Source organism: Larus michahellis, chromosome 1 (genome assembly GCF_964199755.1).
Source record: "Larus michahellis chromosome 1, bLarMic1.1, whole genome shotgun sequence".
NCBI classification, from domain to species: Eukaryota; Metazoa; Chordata; class Aves; order Charadriiformes; family Laridae; genus Larus; species Larus michahellis.
Genome location: NC_133896.1, coordinates 92,616,876 through 92,641,686, shown reverse-complemented (window position 1 = coordinate 92,641,686; position 24,811 = coordinate 92,616,876). Strand labels below are relative to the sequence as shown.

The 24,811-nt window shown below is 39.7% G+C and overlaps 1 protein-coding gene across 1 annotated transcript in view; it reads right to left on the bottom strand.

The window, feature by feature from the left end:
* Nucleotides 1–3,266: 3,266 nt before the first annotated feature.
* WARS2 (tryptophanyl tRNA synthetase 2, mitochondrial) overlaps nt 3,267–24,811 on the bottom strand; it is a 45,653-nt gene continuing 24,108 nt past the window's right edge. The window contains exons 3-6 of the mRNA XM_074593374.1: nt 10,806–10,886; nt 9,005–9,090; nt 6,242–6,360; nt 3,267–4,197 (exon numbers count right to left, since the gene is read on the bottom strand). Of these exons, the coding sequence (XP_074449475.1) occupies nt 3,749–4,197; nt 6,242–6,360; nt 9,005–9,090; nt 10,806–10,886 (735 nt within the window). The 3' untranslated portion in view covers nt 3,267–3,748. The remainder of the gene's footprint in view (nt 4,198–6,241; nt 6,361–9,004; nt 9,091–10,805; nt 10,887–24,811) is intronic.

Below are 24,811 nucleotides of genomic sequence, written 5' to 3'. Positions count from 1 at the left end.
TGAAGGTTTATAGGATATATATAGTATAAATGCATATAGATCTGAGTAATTCACTGCGGAGCTGATGTTCATCTCTAGAAGTAAGTGAATCCCTTCAGTTACCTGGATATGCTAGTTCTGATACTGCAGATCCCAACCACTACGTATGTACTTCTGATGCACTAAACATATAGGAATGGGAAAGGCGGAGATTTTGAGACCAAGACACAAATTACTGCACATATTCAAGGAAAAGGATCACTGAAGAAAAGGAAGCTGAAACAGAGAGCAACACAGCAAGGGGTAAGGATACCTCTCTGTCTTTCAACTCTTCTTTCTGCAACTAGGAAAGATGTGATTGGATCTCTTTTCCACCCAGTCCTGGAAGAACACATTACAACAACTTCCACAGCACCACAAGGCATGCCTACACTAGCACCATGGTTGGGATCAGGAGTGCGCTTCTGCAGAAACTCCCCACCATCCCCACTAACTGCACTTCAGCAGGCATCGGAGAGAAGTCTCAGGGAATATGAACTGTATGAAACCAAACATGAAAATGCATTTCAGGAGCACACCTACTGCACTCCAGATGTAAACCAACAGTAAAGCCCCAGCACCCTGAACCAGAGTTAGTGTGAAATAAATCCTTCTGAAATACATAGCATTGAGCCGTCTCCAACAACTGTTCTCTAAAAAGCTGCTCTAACTTATCTGCGCTACCTTGCTAAAGCAAACATTGTCACACAACACCATCTAGAATTGATGCTTACAAAAATGTTCTGAAGAGGAAACAGGGGGGTAGAACAAAGAGATCAGACCAGCTTGGTATTAAAAATAAATTTTACCGATAGTAGCAAGCATATGTTGCTTCAAGCCAGCTTCTTCTTGACAACTCTTCCCAGATGCCAAGTAAATGGGTCAAGGAATGCAAAGAAGCAGCCAGGCTAGGCCCAGCTGGACTCTTAACCTGAATGCCAAGATGGTTAACTTCCCAGAAAAGCCACGCTCTAACAAAACTGAAATAGGCAGCAGACACTGCAACCATCTACATTGCTATTGTCTCCTCTCAGGGGACTCTAATGACCATGGTAGTTAGTGGAATTGGGATTATTTCACTGGGCAGACACAGCTCTTATTTTGACAATTCCTCCACAGAGGCTACTAAAATAAAAAAGTTAAAGTCAACAACCAGTAGGTGAACATACTAATTTTACACAAGTTTAATTTCCCTGAAGAAGAGGGGAGAGGCATATTTCCTTACTTGAAGGAAATAGGTCAGGCAAGTAAGATTTGTTTTGACTGACAGGGGAAAGGGAAGGGGAAACCCCCAGTCTATTCTTGAATTAAAAAGAGAGAAAATAGTAAGTTTGATTGAAACACTGCTAACATTAAACACCTACCCCAAAGAAAGGGCTCTTTTGAAGCTTTTCTTCTTGCTTCACCTATGTGATTTTCTGAAAAGATCTAATAGTTTTGGAAAGACTGCTCAGAACAGCATGGGTAATAAGCCAGGATTGCCTGTTGATGTCATCCCCTCCCCTCCTCTTTTTTTATTAATAAATTGTGTTGAGGACATATGAATACTCCTATTTCCTTTTGACTGTAGGTCGTGTGTTGAATGCCAACCATACATGTTAGGTGATTTAAGTATCAGAACTGTAAAGACACCCTGAAACTACGATTGCCTTTTGAATACATGCTCCTATCTTTGTTAATAAAATAGAGGAACATGTAGAAACTAGATACACTAGTGTTGAAGATTTTCAGTATCTCCATGAGCACTGTGTTAGCTTCTCTAATGTAAAGTTCTAAGGAACCTATTGTGGGACCTTTGCAGAAATCAACCCATGTTAAAAAGTGTCACAGCAAACACCTTATGCCAAGTAAGCAAGCATCGGTAACAGTGTGCCTTAATTTTTTGTCTTAGTTGCCATGCAGACTAATGCAGCTGTTAAACACCGACAAAAGTTTTGTATAACTACCTAAATATGCACAGTTATAACTGTGCCCTTTCCTAATCTGCTACAGCTACTTTGAAAATAGGGACTATTTTTGAATACACTTATTTGTTTGAAAGGACGTTACCTTGGACTTGTCTACACCGAATTTGGTTTCCCATCATTCTGTCTCCATTCACTCTGCTCCTCTAGTCTTGACTAACTTTAGAAACTCTGTCATCACCAATTCTTGCATGGCTGTTATCTTCTTCAGATCCCTAACAAATAAATACAGGTCTCAGTACAGATCCGCAGACACTCAGTCCATAACTTCTTGTTTTGCAAAATTAAATAATTCTTTCTGAATCACCTTACTATGATAATTAACTAAATAACTTATTTTTAAAAAAACAAATAAACAAAAAAACCTGCACTACATAGAAACCCTCCCAGTTTTACTAACTCAGTCATGTAAGACTGCAATCCTTCATGACAAACGCCATAGGTGTATAACGGTTATGAGCTGCTAGAGTACAGGATGAACTCAATTTACACCACAGTGCAGCAATTTCAAACGCACCACCATAAAGTGCAATGATACACTTAAACATGCTAGCACAGGACCAGTAGGGCTTTCATTACCTTTTAGCATGTACTACTTACTACCCCCTCTTTGGAAGAGCGTGTCTCCTTTTGGCAATTCCCCTCTGCCACACATTCCCCAACAAATGCCATGAGTCCCAGTCTGTGGGTCTTCGTAAGGCCTAGGATCAGCAGAGGCTAACACCATTCTCTCATCACTGAGCTTTCTTGAGGCTCAGTAGGGAGATTTCATGAAGACCTATTTAATCTCAGTCTGGCTCTGACCTCAGCTCAATTTTCTAAACAGTAATTCTGTAAGTTTTACAGGAAGTTCTCAGATTTCTCAACCTAAAATGTTTTTTCACAAAGATTACGTCTTTTCCCCTGCACCTTTCCTAAAGGAATCCTGTACTTGATGCTGAACTGAAAATCCTGGAGCTCCGTGCTAAACCAAACAGCAGGTGGAATAGGAGCAGCTGAAGCACATGTTGTTTCTCACTGAAGTACTTTAGACCTGACCAGCAGGATAATACAGGTGGCAGAAGTGAAATTCAAGTCCACTCTCAGGACTCTTTGGAGTGACTACCGAAGAGGCCATTTAGCGCAGCAGTCACAGTGAGTTTCAGAGTATGGATATCTGTACCCATACGACACAGTGACTCACTTCACACAAACGAGGTGCAGATACAAAATTACACTGAGTTTGAGGACATGAAAGGGAGAGGCAGTAAGTTCTCTCTTCATCACCCTGAGCATTGTGATTTTTAAGTCTGCGCTTTTATTCTGGTTATCCAAGAACGCATTCAGTCACCATATCAAAGCTGAATAACCACCAATAGGATGCATTGTCCATCTGTAACGAGATCACATGCACATCTAAGATGTTCCTCAGAAGATTACAATTCTTTCTGCTAGATTCTGATCACCTTGCCTATACCTCAGGTTCTTGCAGTGGTCAACGGAAAAACCCAAACCCCCGTTTAGGCAATCTTATATTCTGCTTTGGCAGGCTTTCTTCATGAATTATGATTGCTTCTGTCCTCCCTCTTTGACTATCCAGACAAGCTCAATGCTGGTCCCACTGGAAATATCTGGCTTCATGCACATTTCTTAATGCAAACACCTGCAATGTTCTACTTGGATTTTCCAGGAAAAGAAGTTTTTGTTTCAAACCAAAATGATTAAAGATACAAGTAACAAAATGTCTGTCCCAGGAAACAAAAGTCCTTGCAACTACTCAGTCTTTTCTACTGAAATCCCACCAGTCGTCTTATTTCTTGATAGATGGGGGCAGCCAGTTCTTTGGCTTTCTCTGCTCCATCCTCTAAAACCTTTATCAGATGGGATTTGTCTTCCTGGAGTTTCTTGATTTCATTCCTGATAGGTGCAAATTTTTGAATAACTGACTCCGCTACCACCATTTTGTACTGAGCTGTGTCGAGACCAGCAGATTGATGCACCACTTCTTTTATGCTAAGCCCTGTTACCGCAGCATGAATGGACACCAGATTCGAGACACCAGGGCGACCAGCTGGGTCATAGGTCACCTCAGAAGTAAAGTCAGTCACAGCTTTGCGGAATTTCAGCACTATTTCATCAGGGCTGTCCGCTATGTTAACAGTAGCTAACTTCTGTGGGTCTGACTTGGACATCTTCACTGTCGGATCTCTGAGGGATTTTATTTTCTTTGTTGTACCTTAAAAAAAAAAAAGGAATAATTAAGAACACACAGAGACAATGGCTTCTTATGACAATTGCTAAGAACACTTTGTAGCAGTGTGATAAAGTTCTCTCTTTATCGTTGCTTAAAAATAAGTTGTGAGCACAATCGTGTAAGCTCCTACTTAGTACTTCTGTCCTTCTAAGTCACTTTTCTCCTCCCATAAACTAAATGAAAACCTGCTCCATTTCTCCCCTCCTCGCTGAGCAGAAACTTCTGCTGGGAAACTTCCTAACATTTTCTGTGGCTACATGCTGATTTTCCCCAAAAACTCTCCCCTCCCTTGTAATCCTGACACTGGGGACAAGTTACCCACACAGCATGAACTGCACGTTACTGAAAGATTCTGTAACAGTGGAGAAACAGGTTAAATCCAGCAGTCAAAAAAGAATCCCAGAACAGTTAATCTCCTTACTTTAGGAAAGTCTTCCACACAAAATCTCTAGGTAACTCTCCAAAATATCAATAAAGACAGTTACGAAGAGTTCACTAACTGAACACTAACCAGCTCTGATACAGGGAAAGCACTGTTCGGATAAGAGAGGTGTGGGTATTGTACAAACTACTGAGATATATGTGTGTACATGAAACAGAGTACTAGCATTACGGGAATATTGCAAAGTACTTTCTTTAACAGCATCAACCCAAACTGTTTCAGTCTTTCACCAAGAAACATCATACATTGAGTAGACAAAGTACCACTGATGTAGAAAGTACTCACATCAATTGTTTTTAGACACCTAATACAGCCAACTAAACTACGTACTCAGTGAAAGGATAAGTACTCTTCCAGGGTACAATACACACTGCCCCAGAAAGTGTTCTGTTCAGAATCACCATGTGGAAGAGTCTGTCTCTCTTCTGTAAATTTGAAGGAGTTCATGAACTCCTACAGGTAACTGCCAGGTAATTGCCTATAGTTAGTGAGTCCGAACAGGTTCTTAACTTCTCCATTCATCTAGGATATTTCATTGGTTTGCAATACTTGTGAACTTATGAAGGTATGCTTTCATGAGTTAAGTTTTTTGTTGTTGTTTGTTTTGGGTTGTGTTTGGTTTTTTTTTCCAAATAGAGCTTTTTTGTTTCCCAGGAAATGTCTCACCTGCATCCTAGGCTCCACTCAGCTCCTCATTACAGTGCTTAGTATTTAATTGTTCATTAGAGACTACAGAGCTTGCAATACCTAGTAGTCTCTAAGCTCTGTGCTGGGTCTAACACCATTTTGTCACTGAGACTTGAAAATTGAGAAAGGTTTATTACTGCCTGTCTTCTCTAAGGTGAGAGCTCCTTGCCCTTTTGGGGGCGAAGGTCTCTGCTGTGCATTCCTCTACATTACTTAAAACAAAGATGCAATGCTTCTTCCTTGCCCAATTCTTCACGTTTCTTAACAAACATGCCATTTGCGCCATCTGACTCCTCCTCACCCCCCGGCCTATGACCTTATAGCTCAAAAATGACTGAGAAGATTTTCCTTATAAGTCTCTCTAAATCTAAGATCAAAACCGGAAAGTCTAAGTTCTATACGAGACCCTTACTGAAATATGCAAGTATATATTAAACACACTTAAAAAGATTTTTAAGCATTATAGCAATAAATCTACAAGCTGTTTAGCATGCTTAATGTAAACATCTACCACTCACACACTGAAGAATTCTGCTTGCTAGAGGTCTCTTGTCTTGTTCCTTATACGTCTCCTGAACTAGCAACGTGGATCAGAGACCCTACTCTTAAAAGGTCCAATACTTGAAGAGCAAGGCTGACCGGCAGCAGTGGAGTGCATCTGGCCCCCTAGACTAGAATACCAGACGTCGCATACATTCCTCTACCGGGGATTTGTAAAGCCTTATGTCTATCTTTGGAGCTCAGTTTCACAGCCTCTAGTCTCTTGTTGTCAGTTTTTAATTTTCCGCTCCCTTTTCTTGGTCCCTGAAACTATTTCCACAATATTTAAACCCATCTTCAACCTTGAAGTGCAGTTAAGGGGGAAGAAAAAAAAAATAATAACCAAGACCAGCTCACTTAAAATGGCTTTGGGCACAGGAAAGAATTCTCCGTATTTCTTGTTGAAATGTTGTGCTATATCTTGGGCTAGTTCCAGGTGCAGGACTTGATCTTCTCCAACGGGAACATGTGTCGACCTTTTAATAAAACACAGATACAGGAAACTCAAAGCTCTCCGGTTCAGTTGAAATGTTACTCAAGACTGTCACAGCTTCTGCCATGAGCGAAGGCCAGACTGAGACAAACACTCAGTCCCAGCTAGATATAGGTGCTGTGGGAACAAGACCCCAGACTGACTGTATGCCAGGATGAGTCTGCTTTTTGTGCTGAACTGAAGCACATCTCCAAAGGCGAAAATAGCCCTTCACGAAAACATATATGGTAAAAATACCAATAAGACCAAACCATTAAACTCAGCTCAAAGAAAGGTTTTTGTAGTATCTCCTGCTATCTCTTCAGAGATCAAAAAGCATGTGTTACAGTGTGCAAACAAAGTAAGAAAGATCTGCAAGGCATAAAGCGCAAGCACTTTGCCTTGTCAAGTCTCAGGAAAAGATAACTGTTACTGAGAAGTTAGTACTGTGGCTTTACCAAGGGAAGGAAAGTAGAGAGTGGCTCTTCCTCATAGGTCACCATTATATAAATATCATGTGGGACAGTGCCTCTACTGCCACAAGTGTTATCATTCATAGATTAGAACTATTAGGATCAAAGGATCATTTGATCTTCTGTATTGAACTCAATAGCTTGAATGCAGTTCTGGAGGAAAACACAGTCTGCATCAGAGGACACGAGGAGGTAAAGAATCCATTACTTCCCCTGGTGATTCTTTCCCACAGTTAATCATACTCTCTAAAAATGTATGATTCTTTTAGATGAGGCAGACTTGAAGTCTTGCCAGCTTTTGATTACTTTCCCCTCCCCCAGCAGATTTTTTTTTTTTTTTTAAGGCTTGTGGGGTATTCATCTCTGAATCCTGGATATGTTCCAGTGTAAGGAAGTTCACTATGCATCTTTTAAGTTCCCAGAAAATTTCAGTTCAACACGGTACTCTTTCCTTCCGATTCTGAATTACTGGGCTGACATCCAGGAATCAATTTGTCCACCTTTATTCCCCACCAAATAATCAGCAATGCAACCTAAAAATAGTTACAGTAGCCAATAGGAAATCACAGTGGCCTACAACTAACAGAAAGAAAATCAGTTACCATAGTCAATATACTTTAAGCAGGTCAAAAGAAATGTTTCCATATGCCAAAATGGTTCCATATTCACAAAGTTCGCCACTAAACAGAAAACATATTGTCTTTATAAATGCCTCTGCATGATTCTTTGCCTTTTTCCTTGCTGTTTTTTTAAATATTTCTGTCCTGGTGCTATTTTTATTCTTTTCTGTCAAATATTTACCTTCTGTCCATTTTCCTGTCTCTTTGATCCTTGGTTCATCTGAATTAATACTGGTTCTCCCCCTCCTCCAGCTCTTAGTTCTTCTTCATGACTGCCATTCCCTTCCTGTGTTTCCATTTCACCCTGATTCTTGTTCCCTATATTATGTTTTTACATTAAAACATTTCTTATTAAAGATACAATGTCAAATTTCTTCAAAGAGATATTGTTTCTCTTTCACTTCCTTGTTTTGTGCTCTATCTGGACAGCCTGCTGTTAATACACATGGTAGCAAACAAATCACAGGCTTCACTAAGGAATGATGAATCACATAACCGTATTAGAGATGGAAGAGACATACATGGTTGAGCTCAATCAAAACAAGGTGATTTCTGATAAAGTTCTCTAAATTTCCCCCTTAATACTGCTTGACGATCAACTTTGACTCACTGCTTAGAAGGTTATTTTAATGTTCAAATTTATTCCAACTTTTGCTTGCTTCCCATTATTTTTAGTTAAAATTCAAGTGAATTCTAGATTTCATCTACTTGCCTTTTGGCATTACTGTTTTCCCCTACTAATGATCATTTAGTATTAAGTTTCTCTAGATACATTTGTCTGGGTTAACAACTGGCTAATCTTGGTTACTCTGTCCACATAGCCCTGTATTACTTGCCTGCCCCAACAAATATTCACAACTTCACTTCAGAACAATTCCCCAAAGTAAATACGCTCATAATAAAAATAATTAATACATAGTGCAGCATCTCTAACATTTACTTATTGAGACGGTTTAAAGCATATTACGAAATACAACCAGTCATGACAATGCACTACAAACTCTACGAGCTAGTCTACAAACTTACCCATGCTGAGTCACCAGTGCCTCATTAGGGGACATTTCCATTGCAGCACATAGTACACCACAGAGAAAACTGAACTAGCCCAGGCACCACAAGGTGCAATAAATTTCTCACTTCTTCATTAGTATCAACGGGCCTACACAGAATCCCACACTAATATGGGTATACTATATACAGCCAGCTTAAGTATCTCCACAGTACACTGCATAAAACAAAGCATAACTACTTCAAAAAATATACGTATATGTTTGTGAACATGTAATATGTATAATTAAACATCAATGTGTTATAATTCCCTAAGAATTGTTCTGAAGTGACCAGTTTTTTCTCTTTACAGCCCTGTCAGTTGCTTTCAAACCAGGCTAGTTTTCAACCAGACACTCAAGAGGTAAAAAGCTGTCATCCATTTCCAATCTTCTGATCTAATCACACCCAGCTCCCCCACTTAATAAGTTAGCATGTTGACCTGACGAACATTCATTCTAATGCAGCCCAACAGTCATTGCCCATGGGCTCACATTCTGCCTCTTACTTGTACAGCAAAATATCTGCGGCTTGAAGCACTGGGTAAGTCAACAAACCAACAGTTCCTTCATTATTCTGGCTGGCACGCTTCATCTGTTTGTAAAAGAAAAACAGAGAGGAATCACACTTTTGGCTAATGATGTCAAAGTCTGTGATTTTAATTAATTAGAATTCTGACTAATTTGAGTAACCTGTTGCGTTACTCTAGAGAAAAGCATGCCATGTAAAAGCCGCTCCTTGTGCATACACACATCCCACATTTTATGTCCTGCATTTATGAATTTCCCTACATTGTTCTGATATTGTAGTGAGGAGAAAACATAGGCTTGCATTTTCTTTCTGTTTGTAATTTTACTAACGAAACTGATTACAAATACAAAACAATCAGGCTGGACTATTATACTTATTATCGATAAACCCTACTTTTTAAATAGCATTTTCAGCAGTAAGTTTTTGAAATGCTTTACCATAGAGATATAAAGAGGCATTAATACCTGTGTTTGACAGAAAAGAGATCAAGACATCATGTCCAAACACAGTGGCCAGGAGAGTCAGTGACTGCTAGGAGGAGAACCCAGAACTACAGAGGCAGAGTCTCATGTTCTCTCCATTAGTCCATGCTGCTACCCACAATCCACCCACTGTACTTAAGTCTTTTACTGCTCTGGGATAAGGATCATTTAAATCAAGACAGGCTACAGATACTCACGCTGTTCTAGCAATGGCTTACCTAGTTTTTGCTTTTAACAATCTTTAAATACACTAAAACCCTTAAAATCTAAAATATTTCATTAAGACTATTCAAATATCTTTAGATTTTTCTCACCCTCTCATGCAGATCCTGTCCGCTGTTTACATCTCCAAGTGCTTAGGGTTCAGGGGACCTAATTTGCAAAGCCTAGCACCTGTAACACCTATCTGTAGATTTGGAAAGTCAATCCAGTCAAAGTTGGATTTAAGAGCTTAACTTTAGAACCTCAGGTTTGAAAAGGTTGGCTTTAATCTATGCCATGCATTAACGCTGGTTGCTGTATTTAAGTTTTACTGTTTTTATTTAATTAAGAAGAAAAACAGGAAAAAAGAAAACATCTGGAGGTATTTAAGACTGCTCTGAACTCTGCAAGCCAAACTACTCTTAAGATCCACCCCCCCCTTTTGATACTTCTGTCTCCTGCCTTTTGGGTTTTCTGCTTACTAAATAGAAGGAAATTAAATGCAAGAACTCAGTTGATGCAGTACCAAGATTAAGAAGATGAACATTTAAAACTTATAAAGGCAAACATTTAAGGTGCATTAACTTTATCACTCAGCACATTTTTAATATTTATAATTTCTATACTCCTCTTCCAACATCTGCTTCTTTTGCACCCTCTTCCATAAAATCTACAGAATAGCCATCCTTCACGGTGCAAAAAACCCGCTGTTTATGGAACTCCTTAATCAGAAAGGCTCAAGATTTCCACTGCAGTATCTTCTAGTTGTTTTGCATTATTAAATAAGCACTGAAATAACTCCAAGCATTCTAGCGAAATCAGTCTAACAACACTAAACAACCCTCCTATTTAGTACAGTTTCTACAAGTCTGCCAAAATATTATCCTGTAGCTTCCAGCAGAAAAAAATACACTGATAGCAACAGACCTGGAAAGACACATTTTCTTCCTTCCACCATAGGACTAGAGAGTTACCTAAACCAAAAGCAAGGACAACCAAGATACAACTGGTACTTTACAGATAACAAGTATTTCAAGGATAGCACTTCTACCAAATTCCCATACACTTCCTTTCAATTTATGAAACCATCCATACCTTCCATTGGGGCAAACGCAGTAGACGTGGCACATTAGTTAAGCACCCAAGAATCCAGGCAAGTTCTGCATGCTCAGGAACCTAGAAGTACAAAGTCAGAATATATTTTAATCTTCTGCATTTATATACACACATTTTCTCAAAATCAATACAGATAAATAGCATCAGAGATCAGAAAACCATTTATTTTTGTCTATTATTTTTTCAGTAAGGTCAAGTTTTGGACACTGCGTAGATTGAATGCACTGTTCTCGAGCAGCACAGCAAGGTTCTTGATCACATCCACTCACATTTTCCAAACAAGAAAGAAAACATTTTAGCAATAACAGAGTTGAACTCACGCGTAAACTAACCAACTGCTGGCCACTAATGCCACAGCTTCCCCACATCTTGAGATAATACATTAATAGTTACAAAACCCCTTTGCCTTCCTCAGTTCCAGTACCAATAAGTTACCCAAGCTTCATTTCTTTTGCATCAGGGCCCCAAATGCACTGATTTCCCTTAAGCGTCCTGATCAGCCTCACCTGAGCCCTCCACCCATACCCTCTGCCCATGCCCCCAGCAGCCCCATAAGGTCAGGTCAGGTCAGGCTCCCCCAGTCCTTGCCCAAGCTATGTTACACTGCAGCATGTCTGGCAGTATAACTGCAGGTCCTTCACAGAAGCCTGAGCTAATAGCCTGGGAACAAGAAGAGCTGGGCTGCTCCAGGAAGCTGTGGCTGCAGACAGCCACAAGCCAGACAGGAGCTGTTACCTCCCTGACCAGGACACTGTCCTGCTCTATTTAATCAGGGCAGGGGTGGTCATGGTGGCAGTCTGGTGATCATCAGATACAGAAAAGTAATTAGTCACATCTGAGGTCAACTCAGGAAGTCCAGTGAGGAAATCAGGGCAGCAGGGACAAGGTTGAGCATAGGAGGTGTATGGGTGGAGGGTCCAGGTGAGGCTTGTCAGGGCCTTGGGTGCACCAACAGGTCTTAATGACCCTGACCTGTCTGCAAAACAGGGATAACATCTAAGGTTGCATGTCAAACTTAACAGCACAGCCTGAATTGTGGATTAATTTGTCCCTCAGTTCTGCAATCCTATGAAAACTAATACTGATCTGCAAGTGAAGGAGAAGGATCAGGCCTTCGCTTACCCTTTGCTAAAAGGGTGGTTTGAAAAAATAAGAGAGCAAGAAGACTCCATTTAAGCTCATATCACAAACTCTTCATTTAACATTCTGGAGGGACTGGAGTTATAGTGGAATTTTAATAGTTTCAGAAAGACCTTAGACAGAGTGATTGTCCCCCTCCTGCTAAGTGGAAGACTTTCTACAGGCAGAGGCAAGAAGTGTGCTGTGCAACAACCTCTCTTGGATGAATCCACGTTTAGCTTATTGACATATATCCTTCAGTTTTTGCATTTCCAATATTCATTTTAGGATTAGTAAAACAGGCAAGCACTGATGATGGATACACTGTTCTTTAACTTCTGTCCAGTCATTTTGGTCTGTTGCTAGTTAGCTATATATGAGATAACCACTAAAAGAACAAGGTGATCTCTGTTCTGCTCCTATGCTTACGTTTGATTCACTCTTCAAGATTGGCAGGTTTGGATGTTTAAGAGCATGCTAACTGTCTCAAAGATGTTCAAAGCTTCATGCTTGCAACATGACATAACAACCCAGATGGAAGGCAGTAAAAAGTGTTTGTTAACAAGTAAGAATTACTAGCATTGTTAATGGCAGTTCCTTTGTTGTCACATTTTAAATGTAGTCATTTCCTAGCTAACAGTCATTACACTATTTTGGTTGTCAATGTTGTATAGAGGTATCTGACCTCAAGACAACAGCTAAGTGATTAGAGATATAAAATATTCCATGTTGATTCTCTTTCCCTTCTTTCTACCTTTCCCACAGTTGTGGGTTTTTTCTCTTTTTTAATTTCCTCATGCTTATTTGACCTGCAGTCTTCTGTGCACAAGACAAAGTGTAGCAAGACACACCAAATGTACCTTCTGCAAGATACAAAGAGTAAACCGAGCTGTAGAGAAAATGCTAAGCTCAAGACCCCTATTTAATTTAGAAGGAATCACCATCTGGTTCAAAGTGGTTTCCAATTCCTTTTTTCTAGTCACGGATAGAGAGGAGATGGTGCTCTGTTGCACTTGTGTTGACAAGAACCCCCTTTAAAAGCTATGCAGTCATTGATCCAGCTCTGTCAGATGTTGCTTCCACAGCCAAGACTGCACGTGTGTTTCATTGCATCAGTGGCTTTGACATTACATCAGTTACCAAAACACCAAGTGATCTAAACAGCATTTGTTGAATTGAATCTGGAGTTCTGGGTCCTAGCAAGTTACACTCACTTCTAATCCTCAAACACACACAGTCCTTTCCTAAATAAGGCTAGAGTGCTGAATACTATGGAGAAAAAGCTTGATAAAAATGAGAGAGCAAATATAAAGGGTAGAGATTTCAGTTGGAAAAAATTTCAGTACTGGAGCCTAGTGAGTTAACATTCATCACCCAAATTGCAGTAACTGACTGTACGTTGGTCTGTGAATCAAGAGGTACTAGGCTTAAACCACAAATCATTTGTTAGACTAAATCATGGTTTAAGCTACTGTGTTTTACTTGGCAAGAGAGGGAGGTAATTGCTGCATTTGGTCGGTCACCGTGCATCAGCTCAAATGTGGTTACTCATTAAGCTACAGTACTCCATCACTTTGATTGGATAACTTTGGATACAAAGAAACTGGAGAGAAGTGAAGATGTATATGACACCAGTAAAATAAAGGCCCAGTCTACTCTTCCTTTTTAGTACTGAGCAATATCAGTGGATCACAATTAGAAGAAGCCATTCTCTCGGACAAACTCAGTCAAGCCTCCTGCCCTGAATCCATTTAAAATTCTGAGCAAATGTCTTCATTAAACTACCAAAACACAAGAATGTAAGAAATAATATCCTACTGGATCACAACAGAGGTAGCTGTAGCCTAGCACTCTTTTTCCAGGAGTAGCAACAAAAGATGGCATTTAGGGCAAGCATGTGAGCCTATCGTTTCCTGCAGTATCCTCCTCTCATACTTCTCCATTGTAATAATATCAGAAGATATTATTCCTGGCCCAGTCCTGTCCATGTTCCCCATGAATGTGTCTAATCCCTTTCTGAACCTGCTGATACTGCCCACTTCACAACCTCATGTGGCAACAAGCTCCAGAGGTTCAAACCTGATGCATAAAATACTTTCATTTCATGTTTCTTGTATTGCACAATTTGGTGAACAATTCCACATTCAGTTTATCCAGTGCTTTTCTGATTTTGTACACTTTGACTGCACCTACAACTCAGCTTTCTCCTTTCTGAATTGAAGCATCCCAGACTCTGAAGTTTTTCCTTTTAAGGCAGATACTCTATCCCCTTTGTATCATCCCTAATTCACTACTTCCTTCTTGAGATGCAGACGCTAAAGCTATACCCAATGTTCAAGATATGGGCACAATAAGGTTTTGTGTAGTGAAAAAACGTCACCTCTACCTAGTTCTCAATAGCTTTCCTGGAGATACGGTGATGATGACGTATTGTTGACTTTTTTGAAAATTACTTGTGCTGAGACAATGATTTCAAAGAACCATCAGTGATGACTCCAAGACTTTTTTCCTGTGTTGTGACTCAGCTCAATACTGTGTAAAGAAAGTTTAGATTACTTTTACCTAGATGCTTTACTTTGCACTTAAAGCTCTTCTACCACTGATTTGCCTACCCACTCTGTTTTACAAATCCTTTTGGAGTTCCTTTCCTTGACACAGCATTTGACTACCTAGAAGAACTTAGCACTGACCACAAATCCTGTTCACTGCCTTCTCCAGGTCATGAATGAAGATGTTGACGAGAATTGCTCCTAGCATGAGTCCATGAATGACATGACTACCACTGTGTTATTCAAAAAAAAGCGATCACTATACCCTATTTGGCTTTCAGCTGCAAGACTAGTAATGAACATTTCCTCCAATACATTTTTTTAAAATAAGAATTGACCTAGAACTTTGTCAAAGGCTTTTAAAAAAATTAAAATCCATCATGTTCCTGGGATGCCCTTTATCCACATGCTTACTGACACCCTCATAGAGTGCAGCAGTTTAGTGAAACAAGACTTCCCTTTAAAGAAACCATAGTGACTCTCCAAAGAGACTGTTTACTCATGCACTCGGCATCCTATTCTTTGTTGAAGACTCTACCATCCCTGGTAAGACAGAAGCCAAAATCATCGGTTTGTAACATTTTCCAGGCTGCCTTTAGAGCTCTGCTTGTGTACTGCCAATGTGACTTCAATCTACCATTTCTCTGTCAGAGTGACCATTAACGGTGGCAGACTGACCATTTATGGTGGCAGACTGCACACCTTGGCCACCGGTTCTGCCATATCACATCTGAGGTTTTTTTTCCAGACTCCCAGCTGAATGCCATCTGGTGTCTAAACTGTCTACGTAATAGTTTCTGTAAATTTACAATAAACTGACTTAGCTCTTCTGATCTGCTGCTACAAAATCCATAAAGTGGCAAACTTCCCAAAACCTTCAGCAGCAAAGTCCAACACCAAGAACTGAGCCTCACTCTTAGGGCCTTATCAACGCTGAGTGTCTCCTATACTTTGCGCTCACTGATCCCCTAAATTACCTCTTGCTTTTGATACAAGACCACTTAGTTATCAGCTTAAGAATCCTCTGCAGGCTGCTCCTCAAATTAATTTTTACCCCCCTTGATTTTTTGTTTAAAAAAAAAGTGGACTTTCCAATTTTATATGCTTTCTTGTTTTTCTAATTTGGGCAAGTTTTCCCTCCTGAATATCTAATCTTTTCCTTTGATTGCATCCTAACTTATTGAACCACGGAAAGGGATTTGCTGGACCAATGTTTTCTTCATGAGTGGTGTTACATATTTAATTGTTGGTTTTGTTGGTTGCTTGTTTTGGGGGGTTTTTAATACTTTTTTTTTTTTAAATTACCTCCAGGATAGCTGTAGCTTTCTTGGGTTTTGTTTATTTATTTCTGACAATTGGACTTCATTTTCCTCTACCTCCCTTTCTTGAAATAGAACATTCATGCACTTTATTTGGTCTGCTCTCTCCAGCCACGATGCTAAATACCACTATAATGAGAGCCACTACTGCTGAGAGCCCTCTGCTAAAACATCCTGAACCAGGTCCTCTGCACCATCCAAAAGCAAATGTAGAGTGGCATCATTTCTAACAGACTGTAAAACTAGGAAGAATAATTTATTGCATCCAGAAATTTTATCTGTATATCTCATCCTGATAATGGCTACATGTGGATAGTTGAAGTGTAATGTAATTGCTCCCTATACTAAATTTGCAGTTTCTCTCATCTCACTTAACATCTGATCACTATTATCATCTTGATTGGTGGGGTCAGTAGTACAATCCCAGTAACACATTTTCTGGTAGATTCTGGCATCTTCACCCACAAGGATTTTTATTTCCCCATTGAATTATGGAGAGGGGTAATACCTCCAGTAGATTCAAACAATGAAATAAAGCAGAGAAAAGACATCTCATCTTTGCATCAATCTGTCAAATGATTTTCAGTTGCTTCCTATTGTGTTAGGTGGCATTTATCACGCCACCACAAGGAAGACATTTGTCAAAGAAGCATCACTTTTCACGCAATTTTCATTAAAAAGAGTAGGACTGACAGAGAGGTCTTTTGCTTTCTTTTGTTCTTTTTTTTTTAATGAATCTAGGAAATAAAAGTATGCTGAGTTCCAATAAATTAAGGTTATTCTGTCTATACTTGAACCAGTAAAGTACTTAATTTGTTTGTATTTTAAAATCTGATAACAGAAGTACCCTCTGGAGCCATGGTGTACTTCAAGAATGCCCCACCTTCCCAAAAGAGAACAGATAATAGTAAGCTTAGCTCTTCCTCAATGAAGACACCAGTTTCTCAGCAGTGCCCTCTCCCCTAAATTCCCAAGTGTAAAAATAATACAAAATTTAGAAAAAGAGTCACATCTCCAATGAACAAAACTCACAACTAGTGACAGTTCCTGAACTGTATATCAAACCAAACTCCACGAATGTCACAATCATTTGTAACTCTGAAAAACTGCTATCTAATCCATTAAATCCTTTATGTCAACTCCAGCTACTTTTGTGTCCTGAAAGAATATAATAGCCTTGTTTCAATATAAACGTTATTTTCTCAGGAAACATTTCTTACAGCTTGGCTCAAAAAATCTGGAGTACTAACGGTCTTGTAAGTCCTCTATTTATTGTTTCCCTTATAGCCAAGTATTTCCCATTTAGCCATTTCCACAAAAAAGCTTAACCAGATCCATACAGCGAACACCTCTTTCTAGACAGTCTGTATCATACCCTTTGCTTTCCTTAGTAAATACATCAAGTTTCTCTCTTTTTTCCTGCTCTGTGCTCTCGCCCACGTTAACACAGTTTTCTTTGCTAATCTGTTACAAGTCTGTAAAAACCATCAACATTTCTCAAAGGGTCAAGCTGGTCATCTCTCTGCTATTACCAGCGACACATTTCCTCCTTCAATTTCCATTGCATTAAGCATCCCCCACAACCTGTCTTACTAATCACTAATCAAAGAATTAGTTCCAGAACAAACTACTTACATTCCTTCCTTGTGGGCCTGACAAGCCTGAATCTGCATAGTCAGATTCCTTTATTTTTTTTTTAAAGCACATTTATTTAACAGAGGTGACCACTTCCAAATGATAATGGCAGTTATCTAGAAGGCACAAATATCTCTCTCTGTTCACCTGGCTCAGTGCCCTGCTCCTCCCTCTTTACAGCTTCTTAATTCTTCACTTGTGTGGCCATTTGGCGTTATTGAACTCTGATCACACTGCGCACTTGGATCATCTCTGGGGGGTTACACGCTGAAGTACAACCTCAGGGCTTCTCCCTGTAGATCTATTACTTTGTCCTTGGTCCTAGCTATTCCCTGTGAAGTTATTGCTGCTATTCCCTGGCCACAGCTTATGATATATACATGGAAAACCAATAGATGCTTTTAGTCCAAGTAATTCTAGATGACTTTTCATGCTGAGACATACAGCCGAGGAGGACAGCAAGCAAGCAATGAGATTCAAGAACAACAACAGAAGGAAAGGCATGGATACTGTGAGCAGATCTGAAAGCAGGCAGCTCAGCAACACTGGAACTCAGCTTTCTGAGGCTTATTATAAGAAGTTGTGTGTCTGCAGCTGAAGTGGCTTCCTGGAAAGAGAGATGCAGTGTTTCACTTTCAAGATGGATTTCCTCAAGTTGCAACCTATAGCCCTTCTCTGTAAAGGACTGCAAATTTGCTGCATGTCTGTTATGTGGAAACAGCTTCCCCTGGTCAGCGTAACCTCATTAAGGGCTACATTTTAAATGGGCAATAAATTTCAAAGATTTGATTTTGACAGTGTAGACGACAAACAGGTCTGGGGAGGTAATTTGGATAGCTGTGTACTAAAAGAAATCTGAACAGAGGAGTAAAGTGTCCTAAATTTCAAAAGAAATGAAACTTTTTTTAGTATTTTTGTCTTTCCTAGAAGTATCAGTTAATGCTTCAAAAAAATTCAAGAGGCCTTTTAGTATAAAGTGCTGCTCACATTCTTTTTTTCTTGAATTTTATTAATGCCTAAGGTTGCAAGCAATATGTTCAAGATACTTGGTAATGCATATCTATATTACACAGCTAGAGAGCCACAAACAAGACAAAATAGACTGCTCTTGAATCAAATGCACACAGCAACTGAACACCCAGTGAGATACTTTTATGACAGAAAATTTGACATGGTATCCCAAATTCCTCTTCAAAGAAATAATTCAAGTGTGGATGGAATAAGTTCATGGTTACAAAGGCAACATCTGATTTAAAGAACATGTTAAGCTATGTATTGAATTAGGGGTGTGGTTATCTAGCTATCATTGGTAAATCTATCAGGATTTACAGCTTTCACTATTAACTTTGAACAATTTGATAATTTATCCTTATTTACATTTGTCTAAAACTTACAGAAATAAAATCTGTGTCTCCTTTCTGAAGAGCCTGACCAAGAACACCCTTACTGGAATCAGGTTACACTGGTTATAAACCCAGATAGAGCACAGCAATTTGGGCAAGGCACTCTTTTCCCTCCCTTTATTCATTATGAAACGAACTTAATTTCAGAAACATTCCCCTAGTCTAACCCACAATACTGTTTTAGTAATTAGTTTGGTGTGTCCAGAAGACTGGTGGAGAGAGGAACATATAACAGCTACATGAGTATGAGATAAACCAGGTAAACAAACGAAGAAAGAAAGAAAAAAAAAAAAAAAGAAATACTACCGAACCATGACTTTTCTTCCCACTGAGCTCTGGTTATGTCTAGCCCAGTCCTATGGGGGAGAAAACAGAGGGATGAGAGAAGCAGAATAATTTTCTAAATTAAATAGTCACATACTTCCTCTTATGACAGGAAGTTTTCAATGGACCATGCTAAATTAATGTATTTTAATGAATTTATAAGCTATGATGCAATGGAAGCTTTTAAACCCCTCTGAAAATTGGACAAGAAGTAGCGTGAATGCATTCAAACTCTGCCCACAAAACAAAGCAGCTGGATATTTCTGGAAAATAATAGCAGTGAAACAGTTAGTGCACACATTTAAATTGTCGTATTTTGGCTTTTGGAGTTAAGGCTAAGACAAATTGGCAAATTCCCACCTCCCAGAGTTACTGCTTCAATTTGCTCACACACTGCAAGAATACTGCAGCTGATTATACTCAGAAAATAAATCACCCCATCCAGAAGGCTGAAAACTGCAATTTTCCGCCCAGAAACTGAACATTACGTTGTCCAGAAACTCACAGGACTCCTCAGAGAAGTGTTAGTGCAGCATATCCACCACTGCCTGCTGAATCAACTCTGATGGAATTTTAGTCTCTCTTGGGACATTTAGTATGTGTCTACTATGATAGGTAGGTGGACAGGAAGAACAGCCTGAGACCACATAAAAGCAACAGCAGTTTCTAAAATTGTTTTGACTGTGAAACAGATGAGATACAAGATGGTTATGGGTAAGAACTGAAATGTGTATTGTACCCACCAGGAATCAGAGAAAATAGGTTATACCATATAAGCTTACCATGTGTGCAGATTGCTTACTGTCTTCCTTATTCCCACCCTGTAGTCTTTTGTTTTTAATAAAACATTCTAAGTTTTATGAAAGACGACTGTTACAGCTTTTACCAGTTATGGTACAATTTAAGGAATATATTTGCTCTTCTTCTAGTATTCTCAGGATATGTTGTATAAGTCATCATTCTGTTACTTCTCTTTTATGCCTGGTAGGCAAAGGCAGCCTCTTAAAGCGTATCTTGACATTATTTTCTCTGAGAGCAAAGAGGGCTTAATGTATCTTGCAGCTATGCTCCAAAAAAAATGCATAATTTTGAAACATGCATTTACTTTTATTCTTACAGAAGTTGTCACTCTTCTATGACTTGTATTCCTACTTAAGAAAATAAAATTAAACAAGCTGTAATGAAAGAGCTTCTCTCACTGGGATGCCATTCTAGTGTCCAACATACTCCACAATTGTGTTTTCCTAGATACTCCAATTAAATGTGCTCATTTATAACCCTTCACAAATAATGTGGCTCCACACACTACCCTAAATATTAATCATCATCCTTCTTGCTTCTAAATATTTTCAAGTTATCATCACTTGTTCTTTGTATCCACTACTTCCCTAAGCTGGAGTTCAAGTTTGTATATGGTAATATAAGTGTGGGAGGTATTTGAACTGCTATGTATGGAGACCAAATACATAGCCAGCCATTAACTTTCTGTTTATATATGTTATAAAAACCTATAAATTAGAAATGGGAGATTCTGAAGCATACAAAACTAATTTTCACCAAACTTGCACTTTCCATTTATAGGTAACTTAGCTGTATACCTGATACATGAGAAGAGAGGCCATATATCCTCTAAGGAATACAATAAAACTCAGTCTACGCAAAATTCCTTTCACTTTTATTTCATTTTACTTGCAAGGCAAGGACATCACTGAAATAATTTCTGGGACTCCACAACTGTATCCTTATCATAGCAGCACCTTTTGGATCTGTTGTACGCTGAGAGTTATCTGTTCTCACCACACTTTTTCCCAGCAGTCAATCTGTGATTAACATTGTTCAGCCTTTTGCCTCTTGCTTGTATTGGAATGGATGATAAAATGTGGGAAAACTCTGGAGGCAGGTATTTCAGATAGCTCTGGATTAGAGATTTGATCTGCATAAACCCTGCTGTAAATAAAAGCCTACTGACAGTGAAACCCTTACCAAACGCATATGCCTTTCAAGAAAAAAGTAATCAATATTCTTTTCACATATGGCAAACATATTCCAGAGAAGCAACACAAGCAGCAACAGAAAGGGAGAACAGAAAGAATCGCAGAATTATAGAATTGTCTAGGTTGGAAGGGACATTTCTGATCATCGAGTCCAACCATCAACCTAACTCTGACAAAAGCCACCAGTAAACCACATCCCTAAGCACCACGTCTACCCATCTTTTAAATACCTCCAGGGATGAAGATTCTGCCACTTCCCTGGGCAGCCTGTTCCAATGCTTCATAACCCTTTCAGTGTAAAAATTTTTCCCAATATCCAGTCTAAACCTCCCCGGGCACAACTTGAGGCCATCTCCTCTTGTCCTATCGTTTGTTACTTGGGAGAACAGACTGACCCCCGCCTCGCTACAACCTCCTTTCAGGTAGTTGTAGAGAGTGATAAGGTCTCCCCTCATCCTCCTTTTCTCCAGGCTGAACAATCCCAGCTCCGTCGGCTGCTCTGCCTAAGACTTGCTCTCCAGACCTTCACCAGCTTCGTTCCCCTTCTCTGGGCCCACGCCAGCACCTCAATGTCTTTCTTGTAGCGAAGGGCTCAAAACTGAACACAGTACTTGAGGTGAGGCCTCACCAGTGCTGAGTACAGGAGGACAATCACTTTCCCTAGTCCTACTCACCACACTGATCCTGATACAGGCCAGGATGCTATTGGACTTACTGGCCACCTGGGCACACTGCTGGCTCATGTTCAGCCAGCTGTCGACCAACACCCCCAGGTCCATTTCTGCCAGGCAGCTCTCCAGCCACTCTTCCCCAAGCCTGTAGGGCTGCAAGGGGTTGTTGTGACCCAAGTGCAGGACCCAGGACTTGGCCTTTTTGAACTTCATACCATTGGCCTTGGCCCATCGATCCAGCTTGTCCAGATCCCTCTGCAAAGCCTTTCTACCCTCAAGCAGGTCGACGATCCCACCTAACTTGGTGTCATCTGCAAACTTACTGAGGGTGCACTCAATCCCCTTGTCAACATCATTGATAAAGATATGAAACAGAGTTGGCCCCAATACTGAGCCCTGGGGAACACCACTCGTGACGAGCCTCCAACTGGATTTAACTTCATTCACTGCCACTCTCTAGGCCTGGCCCTCCAGCCAGGTTTTTACCTAGTGAGGAGTACTCCCATCCAAGCCACGGGCAGCCAGTTTCTCCAGAAGAATGCTGTGAGAAACGGCGTCAAAGGCTTTACTTTGTTCAGATAGACAAAATCCACAGCCTTTCACTCATCCACCAAGTGGGTCACCTTGTCACAGAAGGAGATCAGGTTTGTCAGGCAGGACCTGCCTTTCATGAACCCATGCTGACGGGGCCTGATCAGCAGGTTGTCCAGAGTAAGCCAAACAAAAAAACACCAAACCCTCTTCAGCAATTCTAGACCATTCTTGCCCAAGTTAACCCAGAGAAAGTAAGAGGACACAGAGGCATTTACAATAGTGACTACATGAGTGATTCCCTTAATGCAAGCCTACTAGCATACTTTTGCAGTGCAAGCATTTCATTCTGCTATATTCTGCTACAGAATCTGGGTGCTTCCGTTTCTTAGTTGTAGCTGATTAAAATCAAAAGCTGTTCTTTCATAATAATTTAGTTGTGTGATATTTGTTTAAAAAAAGAAGTGTAGCACTTCTATGATCTATAGATTTGGTAATTTTCAACATAGAATTCTCATTTATCAGTTTGATCTGATATTGGAAAGAGAAAGCTGTTGCCCGTAATAAAATAACTAAACCAGTTCTTTATCTGCAGCTGGATTTTCACTGCTCAGTACACAATTGGTTTTGGTCACTTTACACCTCAGCCAAAAGTTTGTAAACAAAACTGTGTCGTTTTAGACCACCCCTGGACACTGCTACAGTGGCTGAAAAGGAAAGGCCAGCTCCTTTTTCGAAAACCAAGCAATTACCAATCCAAAATCAAGTAATAAACTTTCTTGATTAGCAATAGCTGCAATCCGTCTCACACCTTTGTTTTTAGCAACAATCATCCTGACATTATGACATGCCATAACATACTATCTCATTATCATACTAAAACAATAATCACATTTGCAAGGTTCCTGTCTCCTTTCCTTGCCTCAAAAGCTACGTGCAGATATTCCTTCTAATTGCTTCCAGAGAAACGTCTGGTCCTGCCAATGCAATTGTAACAGACCATTGTGCATCTCTGTGTATACCTGAACATGACGGACAGCTTGAATAGACTTAGTTTTGGGGAAGTCAAACCACTTCAGCCTAAACCATTACAGAAACAGTCTGGATTCACAAACAACTGTAATTAGTCTTCCTTCTGCTTGCAGTGTGACAATGAGCTTACAAAAATCTGCTAGAATCAGCCACTTCTGAAATCTGTATTGATACAGCTGTATTGATATGTGGTAAGTATTATTAAGAATATGGTTCAAGACATCAGACACTGCCACCAGAAAGCAAATATTTATTCTTTATATTGAATAAGAAGAACAACCATTAGATCTGGACAGATAAGGACACCCAGAAAAATGACAATAAAAGGTAGTCTATTTAACTGAGGCCATCCTAACCACCATAACATAAACCAGAACAATCTTTGATGGAAACTTTTGTGTGATAAAGCTGAACGTTTTTCAAGTCTAGCTATCTAAAGTTTTCATTACTTGTTGACTGTATAGGTTCTGTAGAAGCATCACTTACAGTCCTGTCCTCCTGTCATTTCCCGAGTCTGGTACTTTCTCTTTGGGAACTCAAAGACTCAATCTCTGCATTAGTATATTATGAAAGATACAACGTGCTTTCTGTGGCTGACTGCAATGCAAGATCCTCACTGATAATTTGCTGGCTTCAAGGGAAATCTGCATGTTGGGTTTAGCAAGAGATGAAACAGCAGTAGTTTAAGTTTTTGACTCATAAGAACATAAGAAAAGCAACACTGAAATGTATCATATATCCATCTCTGACAGCAAACAACAGAAAAGAAAATAAGTACAGAAAAGCATAGATATTCTCCCAACTGTGGTTGCAGCACTTCCTGCAGAGGTGGAACCTCAGGTGTTTAACAGTCCCCAACAGATTTTCCAGACTAATTTGTCAAGTCCTTACCTGAATTCACACACATTTCAGCACGTGCTGTATTATGTGCCAAAGAGTTCTGTAGCCTAATTGTGGACTTCATGAAATGCAGCATTGTTTTGCTCATGCTGAATCTACCAGGTATTAACTTATTTTGATACCTATTAGTTTATGTTCTTCAGTAGATAAAACAGGTGTTTGCTATTTATTTTCTCCATTTCGCTTGCAGTTTTACAAACCTGTATTTTATTCCTCTCTAACCATAACCTGTAAATCATCTCTCTTGTAGGCTGAAGAGGCCCCTCTGTGTGTCTAGTCACTGATCCTGCATTGTAACTAACTGAATTGCTCAGTTGCTTGAAACAAGAAAAAACAGAACTCCAGACCATTTTTTACTGCATCACTGGCTTGTAACTCACCTTGAGATTATTCCAGTTAATGTCAGACTCGATGTGAATGAAGTTAAATCAGAGTAGAACCAAATTAAAACCCAAGCTGGTAATTTATTTAAAAGGATAAACAGATTTGAGCAATGGATAAATTAATT